This window comes from Cottoperca gobio, chromosome 9 (assembly GCF_900634415.1).
Source record: "Cottoperca gobio chromosome 9, fCotGob3.1, whole genome shotgun sequence".
NCBI lineage: Eukaryota > Metazoa > Chordata > Actinopteri > Perciformes > Bovichtidae > Cottoperca > Cottoperca gobio.
Genome location: NC_041363.1, coordinates 17,021,762 through 17,039,999, shown reverse-complemented (window position 1 = coordinate 17,039,999; position 18,238 = coordinate 17,021,762). Strand labels below are relative to the sequence as shown.

The 18,238-nt window shown below is 40.1% G+C and overlaps 2 protein-coding genes across 6 annotated transcripts in view; one reads left to right on the top strand and one right to left on the bottom strand.

Annotated features, from left to right (window-relative positions):
- The first annotated feature begins 378 nt into the window (after positions 1-378).
- On the top strand, positions 379-5,959 carry fahd2a (fumarylacetoacetate hydrolase domain containing 2A). The gene is made up of 8 exons (XM_029440821.1): positions 379-517; positions 1,157-1,425; positions 2,018-2,234; positions 3,094-3,153; positions 3,234-3,396; positions 4,460-4,568; positions 5,128-5,215; positions 5,459-5,959. Exons 2-8 carry the CDS (start codon positions 1,157-1,159, stop codon positions 5,519-5,521), a joined length of 969 nt encoding a protein of 322 aa, XP_029296681.1. The 5' UTR covers positions 379-517; the 3' UTR covers positions 5,522-5,959.
- Positions 5,960-6,385: 426 nt separating this feature from the next.
- The window catches only part of gpat2 (glycerol-3-phosphate acyltransferase 2, mitochondrial), a 104,546-nt gene continuing 92,693 nt past the window's right edge, over positions 6,386-18,238 (bottom strand). For 4 of the 5 annotated variants that reach the window (XM_029440816.1, XM_029440815.1, XM_029440817.1 and 1 more), the window contains 6 exons: positions 17,931-18,008; positions 14,200-14,328; positions 10,822-10,942; positions 10,425-10,493; positions 10,019-10,074; positions 6,386-7,950 (listed from right to left, as the gene is read on the bottom strand). In XM_029440816.1, the coding sequence (XP_029296676.1) occupies positions 7,834-7,950; positions 10,019-10,074; positions 10,425-10,493; positions 10,822-10,942; positions 14,200-14,328; positions 17,931-18,008 (570 nt within the window). In that variant the 3' untranslated portion in view covers positions 6,386-7,833. The remainder of the gene's footprint in view (positions 7,951-10,018; positions 10,075-10,424; positions 10,494-10,821; positions 10,943-14,199; positions 14,329-17,930; positions 18,009-18,238) is intronic. The other variant, XR_003832865.1, reaches the window with a different exon arrangement.

Genomic DNA, 18,238 nt, shown 5'->3' with positions numbered 1-18,238 from the left:
AAGTAGTTACTTAAGGATCCAGCTGAAACACCCAAAGTGTGTGTGAGGAATCTGATTATCCATATAAGTGAACGTATTAATTATATTACGGTAGTTATGTCAAGTGGCAAAAGTTCCAACTGTACGTGAAGACGCATTTAGGGGAAAAGTAGGGAATTGTAGTTTCCAGAGCTATTTCAACAAACACGAAAAGCAGCATTACAACTATTAAATGACCAATACAGGAATAATTTCTTGACATATTATAACAACCATAGCTACATACTGTCGTTAGTGGCTGTTGAAGTATTTTATCTCGATTCTGACAGAACTGGCCTCATGAAATGGAACACTAACCGGAAGTAGATAAAATAAGTGTTTTCTGTGCAGAACCGGAAAGGTGAGACGGTACAAAGGGCAAGCTAGAAACATCAGCTGACCTAGTTATTCAGTAGCTGATCGTTGTGTAACCTGCCTCTTTCAATTGCATTTTATCTCAGATAAAAATCACATTGCAAATCTTCAGTTCGAGCTGCAGGTAGGCAGAGGTTACCTCGACTGCAGCTGTGTGTTCATGCTTGTATTGTCGTGGTTATGATATACTGCTCTATTATCAATTGATAGCAGACGCTGATAATTGTGCATTGTGGCAGATCTGCTGACATGATTTGTACTTCTACCCATCGAGCCTCCTCTCGACAAACTAGTCTGGGTATCGAGTAAAGCTCAGGCATTATAAATATTGAGGGTTGAAAACTTTTCCTTCTGACGGTTAAAGTCAGAGAAGTTTATAAAAGTCCTAGGTCAGCCTGGGGAATTACATTAACAATGTATACCACATTTAGTTGCATATACAGTACCAGTCAAAAGTAATGTGTCCACACTTTTGACTTTGGAAAATGTATTGTCACTTTTCACTATGTTATGGCATCGAACAGACTAACCTTGTATTGATTACTTAAACAATTATAATACCAAAGGGACGTTTTGACTTGTGCGCAGGTGCTGCGATCTATTTAGATTGTATGTCTCTTGACATGTGAAGGATCAGGTGTGACGTATTGACAATAACGGGGAGCAAAAGTGTTTTAAATAATGTGTTCAGGACACCCTTGAATTCTATTTTCTCTGATTTCCTTCCTGCTCTCCTCACTTTGACTTCTTGTGTCCTCCACAGATGAGACTTCCTCATCGCTCCTTTTGCATCTTCAGGAGTTTATTCTCTCAGAGACAACAACCAAACCCACCGAGGCGAGGCTTGAGTGGTGCAGCGATGCGTCTGGTGCAGTTTCATCGGCATGGTGACGGAGGACGCATCAGAGTGGGAGTGGAGCAGGTTGACGGAGGGCTCGGCGTGGTGGATTTGAAGGAGTTTGACCCCTCCATGCCCTCGACGATGAGAGAGCTGCTGGAGCTGGGAGATAAAGGTCTGGAGTGTGCACAGAGGTATCAGACCCATCCAGTCTTATGAAATATCTTTGTTCTGTTTTCACTCTATATTGGCTCCTAAATCACTGTCGTCTTCTTCCTAATTGATCCTCATCAGTCATCATCTTCCTTAATTATCATTTTCCTCCTCATCTTCTCAATAAATCATCTTCACGGTAATGTAAGTCATAAGTCAGCACGTTTTTCCTGAAGGAAAACAACCTTCTTGTGTAGTCATTTTCATCTTCTTAAATCACGTTTCTAAATCCACCTATTCTTGTTTAATCATTTTCATAAATAACACTCATCGTAAAACACAGATGGTTAATCACAATCTTCCTCAAACTTAAGTCTCTTCTTAAATCATCAACTTGTTCCTACATCATCCCTTCTTTAGTGAACAACTTCCTCCTCTTGATAAATCATTAAAACTATCATCTTTGTGGTGAAACACCATCTTCCTAAATAGACTTGTTGAATTAGCATCTTCTTCCTATACCTTTATCTCCCTCCACATCTTTGTCTTCCTCTTCAATAAACTTTGTCCCAAATCATCGTGTATGTACCAACGCCTCCTCCTCCTCCTCCTCCTCCTCCTCCTCCTCCTCAGAGCGCTGTCGTCCGGTCGGTGTGTGGTGGAGCGATCAGACCTCCAGCTGCTGTCTCCCGTGTTGGCCCCAGAGAAGGTAGTGTGTGTGGGCATGAACTACCGGGACCACTGCCTGGAGCAGAACGCCCCGATCCCCAAAGAACCGATCATCTTCAGCAAATTCCCCAGCGCCATCACCGGGCCGTACGACGACATCATCCTCCCCTCAGAGAGCGAGGTGAGAAACTTTATTTATATGTCACTTTTCAAACAAGATATGACAAAGTGTTTTACTAGAAGAAGAAAAAGGGTGAAAAGTGAGACAAGAGAAGACAACAGTCCAAAAAAGTTACGAAATCAAGAGAAAGTCAAACAAATGTCTTTACTGATGCTATTTAAAGATGTGCATTGATTTGGTTTGTGGGAGGTTGTTGCAGGGACATGTAGTTTTCAGCCTTCAGCTCCTCCTGGTGGTCAGAGGGCGCAAAGACTCTTTTAAAATCAATCCTAGAGAAGAGAGAAGCTGAAACTGGTGTTACTGGGATCATTGTTGCTGCGAAGTTGCAGTGAGATGGAGAAGATTTGTTGAAGCAGTTGAACAAGGCGTTGCATCAGTCAAAGTGTAATATAATAAAGGCGTGGATGACTTTTCCTACATCTTTATGTTGACGTAGGCGTTTACATTTTGCAATGTTCTTTTAGTTAAAAGAAAGAAAAAGAGCCGAACTGAACCAACTCCATACTATCTAAAGTACAGTATGTACATACCTTTCTTTGTACTGTTTTTGCAGGTAATGGAGACAAAATCACCATACTCTGTTTATATTATTATTAAATGATTATATAAGTGTGATGCTGGATGTACTTTAACCAAAGCTCAAATCATCTCATTCAAAACGTTTGTTTGTTTATCAAAAACATTTTGAGCTGTCACCAACATTTGGAATATATTTAAATATATACATTTCTAATACTTATTGACTGTTTTAAGTGTACTTTACTCATTTGTGAAGACACTACAGACTAAAATCTGCTTGAATTAGAGCGTAGTTTGTAAATGGGACGCTGTTGTATTTGCTTCTTTTGTCTGACTGGAGGAGGTGGACTGGGAGGTGGAGCTGGCCTTTGTGATTGGACGAAGAGGAAAACACATCAAGGTGAGCGTCACATCACCTCTGACGACACTTAATGCTCTGGTGAAGCATCTGTTCTGACTCCATTTCCTCTTGTTGTTCAGGAGGAAGACGCTCTCTCCTACGTGGCCGGGTTCACTGTGGCCAATGATGTTAGCGCGCGTGACTGGCAGATGAAACGCAACGGGAAGCAGTGGCTGCTGGGAAAAACGTTCGACAGCTTTTGTCCTCTCGGCCCCGCCTTAGTGACCACCGACGCTGTGAAAGGTGAGAGGGAACTAAAAAAACACAGCCAGGAAAGAGACACGGAGGGAATTAAACACAATCTGGGGAATAACGCAAATATGAAAATTATAAATAAAAATGATTTCTGTGGTTGAAAACAATCTAATGACTAATTAATGTACGTTATCATATTTATGGCACGATCGTGGCGATATCAATCTAAAGTACATGCGTACATTTCAGATTAACTTTAGAGTCAAGGATATGGCTCAGCATAATGAAGTGTACGATAACTAATAGCTACAAAGTAATAATAATAAAAAGCAGATTTTGTTTTTGCATTAACTGTCTAACTTTAGGTGCGGTACTCACAATCTTATTTTGTATTCTCACATATTTGTCCTACATAGCTTGATAATAAGAAAAAACAAACTAATCCATACGATTGACATTAATATTGAGGATTAATCCTAAGAGTTCATCGCTGTCTCACAGCTACTTTTTACATTTTTATTTAAGACTTTAAATAATGCATTGTTACACGTTTTCCACGGCATACTAGAATACCAGTAGGGAAGGTAAGTATAATAAAATATAATATTTATTAAGCACAAGAATTTGAGTTTGACATTTCTGTCAGCTGTACAGAACTAACTTTTAATAATGTTGACTCAATTAGCATGACCTGGACCCGGATGAACTGTTGAAAAATGATGGCTGGATTGACCAATGAAAAAATAATTATATCAATTTAAGTAAAATAGTTTTTGCTAAAAGTGACACGTTGAGATGATGCTTTCCATCTTGTGTAGCTAGAAGTGTTGACAGTGTTTGCTTTGAAAATCCACAAAAAATCCAATCCCTTGCATCAGTCTCACTTGTAGTTTATAAATAAATGTTTCCCAGCCCGCAACCACGTAGGCAAGAAAAGATAAAGATATTTTTAAATTTAAAGTCTTATTAATACCTTTCTTTTGATGCAGCATGAGCTAGAAATTACCATTATTCAATATTATTGTGGGCTCGAGTCTAGTTCTAAAGTCTAAGTGTCAAATAGTAATATAAAATATATAATAAAGGTGCTTTTTACATGATCCCCCTCCAGATCCTCACAACCTGGGAGTCTCCTGCCTGGTTAATGGAGACACAGTGCAGAGCAGCAACACTGATCAGATGATCTTCAAGACTGAGGCGCTGGTCGCCTGGGTCTCAAAGTAAGTCGTCTCTGTGCAATATCTCAACTGATGATGAAGTTGTCTTTTTTTGCGCGTTTCAACTTTGCACAGTTACATAATATACACACACAGAACATCGTTCTGCTTCACTGACTTGAGCTGAGAGTGCAGAGTTTCCATTGTAGAAATTATGCAACTCGTGTCCAAAATGTAATTTAATAAAAGGAGCACTGTGTGAGCAAATGTCCTCCGATCTTTATGGACTCCAAGCTGAATTTATTACATGCTTCAACTAAGACTCGTCCACCACGGCTGGCACCCTTTCGCTCTGAGCCACCCTGACCAACTGGAGCGTTGTCTAATCTGAGACTCTCAGCCTCTCCCTCCCTCGCCTGACTTACTGGTGACAATGCCCGTGTCGTTCGGTAGTAATGGCAGCCCACGGCAGCTTTCACAGGATCGCTATAATACAATAGGGTTTTTTGGGGAAGGGTTTAGGGTTTTTTTTAATTTGTTGAGCAACTCTACAAGGCGCACGTCATGCGCTTTCCTGCTGCTGAATCTGAACCTCCACGATGTGATTTTCTACTCCTCTCAGATTTGTAACATTGACTCCAGGAGATGTTTTCCTGACAGGCACTCCTCCAGGCGTGGGTGTGTTCAGAAAGCCACCCGTCTTTCTCAAGGTGATTTAATGTGGGAAAATACTAAAGATTCAAAATAAATGTAGAACAAGCATGCATAAGTTCTTGTGTCTGTAGACGCACATCAGTTCTAGTTTCACTTTATCCACAATAACTTAATGGCTACATGTAATGTATGTGTTATTTTATGATGCAGAGTTAAAGGCCTCTGTATAGTCCCGTTAAAGTGTTTTAATAGAGGGAGTGCTTAAATTCAAAAGCAGTAAAAAGAGTTTTTTCTTTCAGAAAGGAGACGTGGTGGAGTGCCAGATTGACCAATTAGGCTCTATTATCAACAAGGTCGTCTAAACCAGGAGACAAACGGCTGAAAACACCAAGAATCTGCAGTTCAATTAACTTTGTACTTTTGATGGGCTGCTTTACACAATGAATTACTATTTCCATTTGATGTGTAAATCAGCTGGAAATGTTTGCCGATGAATACGTATGGCACTACAGTTATTGTGAGGAAGGAAAACATGGTATAGTTACACCATGAAACAGTGTAATTACATGATGTGCTGTTTGCAGCTTGACCTCAGTTGAGTCATCACCATCTGTAAAAATACCCCTCGATCAGCAGCCACCCACTCAGAAACTGAATGACTTTCAATAAGTCGTTTTAATATTCATGGTGAATTGTATATAACACTTTTTGACTCATTTAGAGGATTCAAGCAGACACCTAATTAATTTAATCAAATAAAGAAATGAGCGGTCTTCAAAATGTGTCCCTTGCTTTGCCTGGGAGAAGATTCTTCATTATTACTTCGTTCTGCAGTTTGATTTGTGTAACTGCTTGATTCATTTTCTTTTTTAACAAATCGCTGAAGTTGATCATTCTTTCACTGACTTTAGAGAAATCTCCGGGCAAAATGGACCCATTTAACATTTTGCAGTCGCGTGAAGAGGAGGCTGTTTGTACCTGGAAATCCTTTTTGACCGTTGAGTCACTTAATTGTGTGTGAAATTAATATTTCAATTTCAGAATTACATTAATTTGGCAGATTTTGCCCAAACTCATTTACTTTATACACACACAGGTTTTTCTCAAGGACACTTGGGGATAAAACCACCAACCCTACAATTTATAACCTGCTCCACAATATTAACTCCCCAAAAGATTCTCCTCTTTCTAAATGTGAAGAACTTTATTTTACAAGAAGAGTTAAAACAGATATACTCAAGGAAATTCTTGAAAAAGGTCCTGCAATAAACATGAGATGTGTTTCAAATATTTATTCTACTCTCAATGATATGAACATGGTGGACAAAGTAAATACTTCTCAGTAAAACACAACAGTTCAAAAGCACCAACAACTACATACATCCACCACAACGAACATAAAGTTGAAATAACACCGCTCTGGAACGGATGAACATGTTACACTTGATGAAGGTAAGATTTAATGCAGGCTTGCTGTATTACACTGAAATAAACCCAATACAACATAGTAATCTGGTACAATATGTAGTATATAATTATCTTTATAGTATACTATTTTTGCACTTAAGTATATAGATTTTTTTGTAAACTAATAGGAAGTTACATTATGTTTGCACCGTACATCGGTCAATGGTTATTTCTTGTATTAGAGGTGTTTCTGGTTTCACCTTCATTCACAATTAGTTTTTCAAGCTCCTTCATTTCCTTTATGCAGCGCATTGTAAAACACTGTGTATACTGAGTTCTTTTAGTTCACATACTCAACACCTTCTTACATTCGTGTGTAGTATGGATTTAAGACTGAGGTATAGTGAGGCATGTATGAGAAGTATTGAGGCTTTAACATGCCGCTCAACACTGGGTGGCAGTAGAGTTTCACGGTCGATGAGAGCTGATCAACTGCAGCTTTAGTTTGTGTTGAAAGGACAGAAACACCCTCGCTGACTCTGGACGGTACAAACAGACAGCTTTAAACTATATAAAATATAAACCCCTGCCAGAAATAGGCTGCATGTCCTGTTCAAAGCAAGGCATAGATTTGTCTTGGTGTCAAAAGGTCTACGTCAACCCAACAGACTCCTGAGGTCTGAGTCGGCACACAAAGATCTACATTCAGGAGGAGAGCAAGTTACAATGGAGGAGCTGTTTGGAAGAAATCGTATTAATAACAACGAGCATAATATACTACTGTAAAGTATTTTGTAACCAGTCTGTACACAAGGAACCAATTCAAGTTGGTAAGTGTCGAGTTTATGATAAGATAAGCTCACTTGTTTATTGTCAGTTTGAACTTTGGTTAACTTGTGGAAAACTAGGAAAAAGCAGAACGAAGCTCAATGCTTAGGTTACAGACAAAACTTGAGCGGCCTTCATTACAACGTAAACATGGTCGCAACACGACGCTGCGCAGAGCCCTCACAGGCTCCTCGTCTCCTGTGGCTTTATGCTAATGCTACTTAGCTACTTGATGCTATTACTAAAGATAAACTTAAAATCAGGGTCTCATCACTTAAAAATCAAAAAGCAATTAACCTAAAGGCACGAGCGTTCAGCTCAGCATGCATCTTCTTTAACACCGAACACAAGCTTCTCTGGCACGAACAGAGGATGAAGTCAGACTCTGCAACACAACAAAGCCGAGTGTAGCTCTGGAGTCACGCTGCTGTTAAACACATTAATTGTAGAGGTACTGTGAGATGAAGCGGCGCAGTTTTTGCCGGTTTTCTGACAACTGGAACAAAGGACAGACACCCAGGAAGACGCCTCCTTTCTGACGCTCCTGCGAAAGGACCTGCAGCGAACATAAACACAGCAATGTCAGGGCACTCCACGATGCTTTTTATTTAGTAAACCTGTATTTGAACGCTGCGAGCGAGCTTTTCTTATCTTTAGTTGTGTGCATTTTGCATAAGGATGAAAAAATCACAGAAGTAATAACAGAGACAAAAACAAGACCTTTCAAAACAAGAAGACTTCAAAGAGAAAAACAAAGATGTTACATAAATAACATTGAGCTACCTTATTCACTCAGTGGGAAATAATGAGGCGAATTGAGGGAGCCAAACTTTAGACAGCGCTGTCTTTTGTTTTGCTTTACAGCTGCATAAACACCAGATTAGACCTGCAGATCTTAGAAAGCTGTCTTGACATCAGGGAGGAGAATTAGCAGTCAGATCCTAAAGAAAAGCAGGATAACGATAACCTTGAAAAGAAAGTTAGTGATCTTGAGATCTTTGCAGATATATAGGTCAATGATGCTTTTTTTAAGTGATTCCCAACCCACAGACTGATGGATGCAGACACCGTCTTCTTTATTGAGTTAAATAGTGAGAGACTGATTCGTATATCTATAGATAACCAGGCTTTGAGTAAGCTGCCGTTTTCTCTATTTTTCTAACTAGAATCTGCGAATATTTCTCTTCAGTTCTTAGATTCTTATGTTGGTGTTCATCAGCTGTGTTGCCCTTCTCCTTTTTCCTTGCTGTTGTTTGCAGAGTCAGTGCAGATGGAGATACCAGATGCTCATATAGACCATTTGCCTTCCTTCCTGCACTTTATTAAAAAAAAACTTTCACAGACTTGAAAGAGGCTGCAGTTTGATCGTCCATCACAATAAACGTGAAGCCTTAATCTGGTCACGTCAAAGTTTAATCCTCGGTTCATTGTGCCTGAGTGCGGTGTTTTCATATTAGCTCACCTCACAACCCACAGGAAGAAATGGAAACGTGTCACTGAGGAATCCTTAAAAATACGTTTTTTGCTTTCTTGCCGAGCACTAAATGAGAGGATCACCATGCTCGTGTCTGAGCGGTAAATACGATGCTACAGTCAGAAGGCAATTAGCTTAGCTTAGCATAAAGACTGGAAACGGGGGGAAACAGCTAGCCTGGCTCTGCACAAAGGTTAAAAAAACAAACACCTACCAGCACCGGAGAAGCTCACTTATTAGCGTGTTATATCTCTCATATTTGCTGGGTAGTTTAATCTATAACAACTAATCATATTTTACAAGCTAATCATATATTTTTTTGTGTAAAATCATTATCAGTAAAGTAACTTCAGCTATCATATTAATATAGTAAAGTAAAAAGTCTAAATCCTCGCCCTTAATTCTGCTATACGTGTTAACGCAACACAAAAGTGTATTTTTACGCTTTAATACTGTGCCTGAACGCACCATGTCTACAGACAGACTGGAGCGGCTGCTCGGACGCTGCGTAAACGTGTAATAAGTGTCATAAACTGGAAGTACTAAAGTTAAGTGCATGTATGTCAACATTGTTCTTCAGTACATCACTGATCCCAGGGATGTTTTTATTCACTGTGATGCTGCACAGTAATTACATTTGTGCTATAAGTTAATTTTAAACAATTTATACATGTTTTAAAATACATCCATAGTTTGAAACATAACTGTGGTAAATGTAAAATGTTTTTCTTTTTAAAGACAGCGACTAGAGCCTAAAAAAAGTGTTGCCTGCACTAGACTTTTCCAATTCATAATTTAAAATCACTTTGTGTCCTCGGCCCAGTGAATTCTCTTGAAAGATTGACATTTCTGCCTCAAACATGATTGGATATGGCTGGTTCGAGTCAGGCTCAGTTTCTCTCTTGTTGGAGCCAAATCAGGTTGGATTCCTGTTCATGCCGAGCTAGAAGCTCAAAAACGCTGCCAGCAATGGATTGACTGATTACAAATGATTTTGGGATTTGTGTTTGATTCAGGTTTGCCTGGGAACAGATTAATGTTAAAACTGAACTTTTTGCCAAGTGGACTGAGCCTTAACTTCTAAACAGTCCTGAGTCGAGCTGCAATTCTCCACACACACAAACACACACACACACAGGGTGTCACTCACCCCAAGGTCTATTAGTGATCTAACGGCCGTGTGTGCAGCCTCCTCTGAGCAGCTCTCTGTGAGACACGCCGCAAAGGCACACATGAATCAAAAAAGCAGACAGATATCCAATATAGAAAAACCAGGTCGGGATAACAGAACAAAGCCATTACCAGTGGGACTGATGGGATTTCAACACTGTGCATTATTGAAGGGTGTCATTTGGGTAGTTTCTGATTGTCTTATATGTTTTATAAGAAGAGGAGAGCATGTGATGCGAGTGGGGGAGTCTCTGCTAAATGTTACAACCACATGCTAACTCAGTGGGAAAAGGCAAGGTGACAAGCCCCTGAAGTTACAACACAAAGAAATGGAAGATCTTTCTGTGAGTGTGTGTTCTGGGGAGGGGATGTCAGGTTGAGCTCACCGTAGTGCTGTTTTTTCTTATTCGCTGTGTCACACAGATGGTAGTGTACTTGAGCCACAAACTCTGCCTCTGCAGCAGGAAACACAGGAAGATAGAGCCAATTAATTAAACAGAGCAAAGCGATGACAGTCTGCTAAGATATATATATTTTTGTATGGGATTCTCACAGTTCAGTGACATGCTATAATGTATATTTATGGCTGGTGGGTCGCTACAAATGGCTTAAGGGGGGAAATAAAGTGACATGAAGAACACCATCCTCCACCATTTCATTTATTTAGCAATTCTGGTTCTTTGCTTTGAAAAAGAACATGTATCAAAATGTAATTTTTTGACTAGTTACCACAAACAAACAATCAAAGATGAACACTGTTCCTTTAACATACAGTACACATACCTGGCAGAGGCGTGTGTAGAAGGTCCAGACCGGCGGTCGTCCAACACAGCGCCCTCAGATGACCAGCGAGCATACTGCAGAGAAAGAAGAGCATCTCTGGACACTGACTCGGCTGGCTTATCTAGGAAAGTACAGAGACGGAAGCAGGAATGATCAGCACAGGCAGGGGGGGGGGGGGGATGAGTGAGCATTTTCCGCTACAATGAGCACATAGTGAGAAGTTGCTGTCAGTTGGTCTTTTGGCCCCAGAAAGTAATAAAGCTGCAGGAAACAGAGGCACAATATTATAAAACGTATAAACTTGCCAGAGCAGCACATTTTTATGTGTGTGTCCCAGCTTAAAAACCCAGTGCTGGCAAAGTAGGTTTTAGATTTGCTTTGAAGCCGTAAAACATTTAAGTTTTTATTAGTAGAAGGATAGACGAGATGAAAAAACCTAACAAAATATAAAACCCAAGATTTATTTGATTAATTTCCCTCCTTTTCTTTTATGCCACAGGGGAAACAAAAGTACAACCAGGAATGTATAAGAAGGACTGTAGACATGTGTACCTCTTTTCTATTCATGTATCCTGTGGATAGGTGTTGTAAATATGTGCTTCACTACAAACACTTGACATCTGGTCCTTGTGCATAAATGTCACAATTATAATGATATTGTGATGTCCATATAAAATAAAATAAACTCAGATTCAAGTCATCCCAAAAGTGTTGAGTGGAGTTGAGGTCAGGACTCCAAAGTGAGTAAAAACTCTTTCTTGATGGTTTCACCTGGTAATGACTGAGGAAGGTCATGAAACTGGGAGTTAATTTAATGCCTTTATAAATAGTTTCACAGCGTACAATGTAACATGGAAATATGTGGAGGCAGAGTTTATATTGTCCTGTAAGACTCTCTTGTATTCTTTGGTCATTAAACAGCCGAAACATTAAGAAATGTTCTGAAGGTCTGGATGTTCAGACCAGAACTGCAGCAGATACAGTATTAAGGCTTTCTTATCTTTTTAGACTGTGATGTATTTGTCATTGCTCAGTGTCCATCGTTTTGTCGTTAGAAATACAGTTCATTTCCAGATTTTTACACCAACTCAGTGATATTTAATTCAGCGTGACATACTGAATGGAGCTCTCCAATTTTTCAATGAGCAGTCGCCATTTAGTCAATCAGGCTAATTCAATCAGTGTTCAAACAATCATGTGAATGTGCGGCACTTAAAAGCCTCAATACACAGCAGAACTTCAACATGGCAGAGAAAAGAGAGTGCAGTTATACAACTCAACTAATAACCGATGTTCTGAGGTGTGAAAACACATTAGGCGAGAGGCTGCGTGGCAAAGAATTCCTCAAAGACTGAACGAGCAAGCGGACAAAAAGCACCTGCAGCATAATATTAACACAACATTACATTAGGACAAAAACACATTTGCACAAAGTGCCACCAAAAGAATATGGTAGAAAATAGAATATTTAGCTCATCAGAGGAATCTGTTTGAAAAACTTTAGGTCACAAAAGAAACAGGTACGTTTATTTTTAAGCTTCAGATCATAAATTGTAATTGTAGAGTATGTATACAACTATATGCATCATTGTCACCTGAGGGAATATATTGTTCCTCAGCTTGCATAGCTGGGAAGCTTTAAATTGAGTAACTCAATATAGACAAACACAATAACTCACGGAAAATGTAAGTGCCTTTGGAAAAAGTTCTACATGTACAGTGAACAAAATGAAGTTTTAAAGTTCAGGTGTTTGGGCATCAATCAATCAATTTTAAGCCCACACACCACCAGGCCTTTCCTTGAAAATGAGTTATTATAGCAACTTCACTTGGATTACTGCCAGCGTGCTTTGTGGGCCGACCTGAAGTGAATCTAATCGGGCTAACTGATAACAAGCAGGGGAGGAGGTGTTAAGGGGGTTTTTGTTTTTTGGCATGAAGGTCATTTCTGTCCTCATTCAGCACCTGAGCTGAAGGCAGCAGAGAAGAACCGTAATTGCAGAAGACTGAGAAAAGATTAGAGTAGAAGTGTAAAGCATGGATGAGGCTCTTTCCTCAGTGGAAGTAGCGGGAGGATTGTATACCAGTGTGGGGGTGGTAGTGGTTTTACTGGGCTAGTAAGTCAACTCCCTTGCAGCACAGGTAGGCGTAAGACATTATTTGGATGAATTCTGTATAGTTTATTGTAGTTAGTGTTCCTCATGTTTTTTGATTAAAAAAAAAAAACCTTCAAGGTCTGTCAGGCAAATATTTATACATAATAACTGCAGGGGAGAGATCACATGACCCGTTGTTCCAAAGTGATCTGCAATGTTCATAAAAACACAACATTGTCAAAACAATAAGCGAAGATCTGTGAGTTTGATTCAAATGGAACTGAATGTGTGCCTAACACACAGCCGATTGCAGGACAGTCACATGTTTTCATGTTTATAGTATATTGTTCTGGGATCATGTAATGTGAATCTGTCATTTTCCTCTTTTTAGAGGTTTACACGAGGACATCTTTCAAGGCCTGATCACTTACCAGTTTTTGAGAGCATTTAGTGCATGGACTCTTTTATTCACTTTAAGTGTCACGTTCAGTCAGAACACCCACATCAAGGTTTTAACCATTTAATGCAGTAATTTGCATTTTCAGTTCGGCAGTGTGACTCTGCTCATTGTGCTCTGGAACACATCTGGCCTTTTAGTCTCATGTAAAGCACTTTGAATTGCCTTATTGTTAAAAGGTGCTATACAAATACACGTGCATTAACTTGATTGCTTAACTGAGTTCACCTGCATGGAAACATCTGCATTTAAGAAACAAACAAATAGTTTTTGGTTTAATTTGTCGCTGTAACACTTCGTGTCAATGTTACAGTTTGCTGAACCTTTGAATATAAATGTGAAATTATTTTTGTTGGATTTTGACAGTGAAAATATTGATCTATAAGCTGTGCATATCTGTCCATGTCGCTGTGCTTTGATTGTAGCTGTCTTTATGCAGAGGCTCTTGACGCACCTCAAAGTCACTTTGCCGTGTTTGTGATTGACGCACCTGCACTTTGTGCTCTGGTTTGGTCCCTTTGGAAGTTGGTTAGCTTCCTTGTGTTGCTTTGAAATAACACATACATCAGTCATGAGAGTCAGGCTTCTTCTAAAGATGACACACACTGCTTATTGGCATTCAAGTTCCACGACTCAACTGTGTATCTGCTTTTGTAATGGAGATTTAGTTACTTCAAAGTTCTTTTTCCTGAGGCGTTTCTGGTATTTGTACATGCCCGGGAGGCAGTCGTCTTTTGTAGATCGGGCAGCATGGAGCCATTTTTTCCTTCATATAACCTCTGGTGCTTCTCTAAAGCAAGTGAAGAAGCCAGAGAGGCCAAGTACCTTGTAGGAACGCAGTTCCTGCTCCTCCATGTCACAGTCAGAGTCGCAGTGATAAGGATCATCGGAGGTCGTCCAGGTCAGAGCGCCATCCCTCCTCCAGGAATCAGAGATGGGAACGTCTCTGGGAATCTACATAGGATAGAGGGTGAAACAGACAGCAGCATGTCAGACTATAACTCTCTTTATGTCTGGCGAGGCCATCACAATCTCTGAACCAATCGGCTCTCATTCTGACGACGATTTAGCCTCGGGGAGCAACGGCCAATATTTTGGTTCCGGTGAAGCCAGCGGATAAACACTTCCTTTTCTGTGCGCCAGTCATTGTTTACAGTGCCATTAGCAACTGGAGATGGGAGAAATGAGTTGGAAGCTGTGAGACTACGACTGCGACCAGATACATTTAAGAAAACAAAACAAATTAAAGCTTCTAATGACTTCTAATTATTTAAGTTTTTAGTCTTTAATGTTTAACTCTTATGTGCTCTTTTTGTTTTTAATGTATAATTAATTGTATTTCAAAATAAAAGATACATTCTGACACCTAATTTTACACAATAGACTTAAGACCAAATTTCAATATCGAGAAAAGAAGGATCTGTTTACTTATTGATAATTCATAATGATAATTACCTGCCCCATCTGTGACTAATTTCACTGAGCTTGTATTATTGTCAGTTTTCTATTTTATTAATGGACTGCGTTTGTTCTTTTCCCTCATTCCACTAATACAGTGGTCTTCACTGTTTTTTACGTGAGAGCCACATTGATTGGACAAAGTAAACAGGAGAGCCACTTTTACTGCAAAGTATGAAAAGCAAGTCTGTTTATTAATCTGTCATCCCACCCAGAACATACAATATGCAATGCAGCCAAAATCCAAAAATCCATCCATCTCAAAAGATGCCTCAGTTAATCGTTCAGCTGTATTAGTTGTCCTGTGTACGAGCCTTTGTGTCCAGAAAGAGAAGAAAGCTGCTCTATTTTATTTATTTTGTACTAGTTTCTCTTCCAGGTGCGTAAGTTTCGTTGAATTTTGGATGCGTCGTTTGGAAACGCGGCTCCAAATGACTTCTCTTGAAACCAGAGCGGGTTTGTTTGTACATTAAGCACGAAGGGTGGAGGACAAATACAAACTCCTCTGTCCACTTGTCTTGAATTTTCCTATGCTCGTCTTGTATGGCTCGTACCTTTCTTTCTTTTTTTAACGGGAGCAGCTGTTGTCTGTCCACAAACCACATCTCCAGCATCTTCCTCTCGATTGGCGGTGGTTTGATGCTCCAAAGACAAATCTTAATGTTCCTCGTTTGTCACGCTTTGTTTCTGTCCACCTGGTGTGGAACTATTTTAATAAGAAATTGATCCATTTTGCGTCTGTAGAAACACGCGCTAACTAGCATGTAATGGTGAAACGAGTCGACCGGAGCCAAGCTAACACGAGTATGAAGTGCCAGGTTGGTCGTAGTATCCTCCAATTTAAATGTTCCAATTTAGGGATATAAATATTGTTTTAGCAAATGTCCATATTCATAAGCATGCTTAAGTTAACACAGTTTTAATGAGCTTAAGTTTATTTACATATATAATAGCCCACCACGTATCTACCCGTCCAAGAGCACATTCACCATTGTAGTGCTGATATACCGCCAAAACTGGCAACTCCGCAGTGAGTCAGTGTAGTGCCGAGCAAGTTTAAATATCTTGTTTCTAGTCTATATTTGCATCTTTTATCAATTATTATTATCAATTATTTGTAGGATAATAGAGCAGACACTTTCAGTGTTTTAATGGGTTGTATGTAATAGCCCTGCTTGTTTTTATGAAATATCTGTATTGACTCCATAATCATATACAGTATATCTCAAAAGTGAGTACACCCTTTAGATTTTTGCAAATATTCTGTTATATCCTTTCAGGGGATAACATTATCCTACTGAAACTTTGATATAACTTAAAGTAGTCAGTGTGCTGCTTGAATAACAGTATAGATTTATTGTCCTTTGAAAATTACTCAGTACACAGCTGTTAATGTCTAAACAGCTGGCAACAAAAGTGAGTACACCCCATAGTGAACATGTCCTAATTGTGCCCAATGATGTTGTTTTCCCGCCCTGGTGTCATGTGACTCGTTAGTGTTACAAGGATTCAGGTGTAAATGATAAGCAGGGCTGTTAAATTTGGTGTTTTGGGCACAATTCTCTCTGAATGCTGGACAACATGGCACCTCATGGCAAGGAACTCTCTGAGCGGCTGAAAAAAAGGATTATTGCGCTTCACAAAGATGGCCTTGGCTATAAGAAGATTGCCAACACCATGAAAATGAGTTGCAGCACAGTGGCTAAGATCATACAGCGGTTTTCCAGGACAGGTTCCACTCGGAACAGGCCTCGCCAGGGTCGACCAAAGAAGTTGAGTCCACGTGCTCAGCGTCATATCCAGAGGTTGGTTTCCAAAAATAGACGTGCGAGTGCTTCCAGCATTGCTGCAGAGGTTGCAGAAGTGGGATGTCAGCCTGTCAGTGCCCAGACCATACGCCGCACACTGCATCAAATCGGTTTGTATGGCCGTCGCCCCAGACAGAAGCCCCTTCTGAAACCGATGCATAAGAAAGCCCGCAAACAGTTTGCTGAAGACAATGAATCCAAGAACATGAGTTACTGGAACCATGTCCTGTGGTCTGATGAGACCAAAATAAACCTGTTTGGGTCAGATGGTGTCCGGCGTGTGTGGCGGCACCCTGGTGAGGAGTACCAAGACAAATGTGTTTTGCCTACAGTCAAGCATGGTGGTGGCAGCATCATGGTCTGGGGCTGCATGAGTGCTGCCGGCACTGGGGAGCTGCATTTCATTGAGGGACACATGAATTCCAATATATACTGTGACATCCTGCAGCAGAGCATGATCCCCTTTCTTCGGAAACTGGGCCGTAGGGCAGTTTTCCAACATGATAATGACCCTAAACACACCTCCAAGATGACAACGGCCTTGCTGAAGAAGCTGAAGGTTAAGGTGATGGACTGGCCAAGTATGTCTCCAGACCTAAACCCAATTGAGCACATGTGGGGCATCCTCAAGAGGAAGGTGGAGGAGTGCAAGGTGTCCAACATCCGTGCGCTCCGTGATGTCGTCGTGGAGGAGTGGAAGAAGATTCCAGAAGCAACCTGTGCAGCTCTGGTGAATTCCATGCCCAGGAGGGTTAAAGCAGTGCTAGATAACAATGGTGGTCACACAAAATATTGACACTTTGGGCACAATTTAGACATGTTCACTATGGGGTGTACTCACTTTTGTTGCCAGCTGTTTAGACATTAACAGCTGTGTACTGAGTAATTTTCAAAGGACAATAAATCTATACTGTTATTCAAGCAGCACACTGACTACTTTAAGTTATATCAAAGTTTCAGTAGGATTATGTTATCCCCTGAAAGGATATAACAGAATATTTGCAAAAATCTAAAGGGTGTACTCACTTTTGAGATATACTGTATATCACCTCTTTATTTAGCCCACTGCCACGCCAGCCACCAATTAAAGCCGCACAATGAGTAATACTGCACTAAACAGTGGAGTCGTGTTTCTGACCACGTCATGAATGTAAGTCCAACATTCACTTTCTTTAGCTCTCCACCAACTCCTGAAAGAAATATCTGTCTCTTTAGCTCGGCCATTCACTGCTGGACAGGTAGTGTACAGTGGGACAATTATGTATCATTTAAAAAAAAAAACTATCTTACTTCTTCCATGATCAGGATGTTACAGCGTACCAGACTGTCAACTGCATCCAGAGCGAAACTCTGGGACGACTGACAGGGCTAGAGACACAGAGACACAGACACATTTGAAACCGCTTTGTTTGGTCACAACAATATTTGTCAAACTGTAAAAGCTGTAATCTGTAGTCTGGCCTTTAACGTTCAGATAAAAATGATCTTTCACACAGTCCAGAGAATCTTCCATTTTCCATCTCCTATTGACTTAAATGGCAAAATCTTTGCTTGACTCAAGAGAAAATTGAAAAGTTGACGTTTCATTTTCCAGTTTC

Coding starts and splice junctions, on each gene's coding strand:
- fahd2a (XM_029440821.1), top strand. CDS start 1,157: ATGAGACTTCCTCATCGCTCCTTTTGCATCTTCAGGAGTTTATTCTCT. Junction 1,426..2,017: donor GGTCTGGAGTGTGCACAGAG/GTATCAGACCCA, acceptor CCTCCTCCTCAG/AGCGCTGTCGTCCGGTCGGT. Junction 2,235..3,093: donor TCCTCCCCTCAGAGAGCGAG/GTGAGAAACTTT, acceptor GTCTGACTGGAG/GAGGTGGACTGGGAGGTGGA.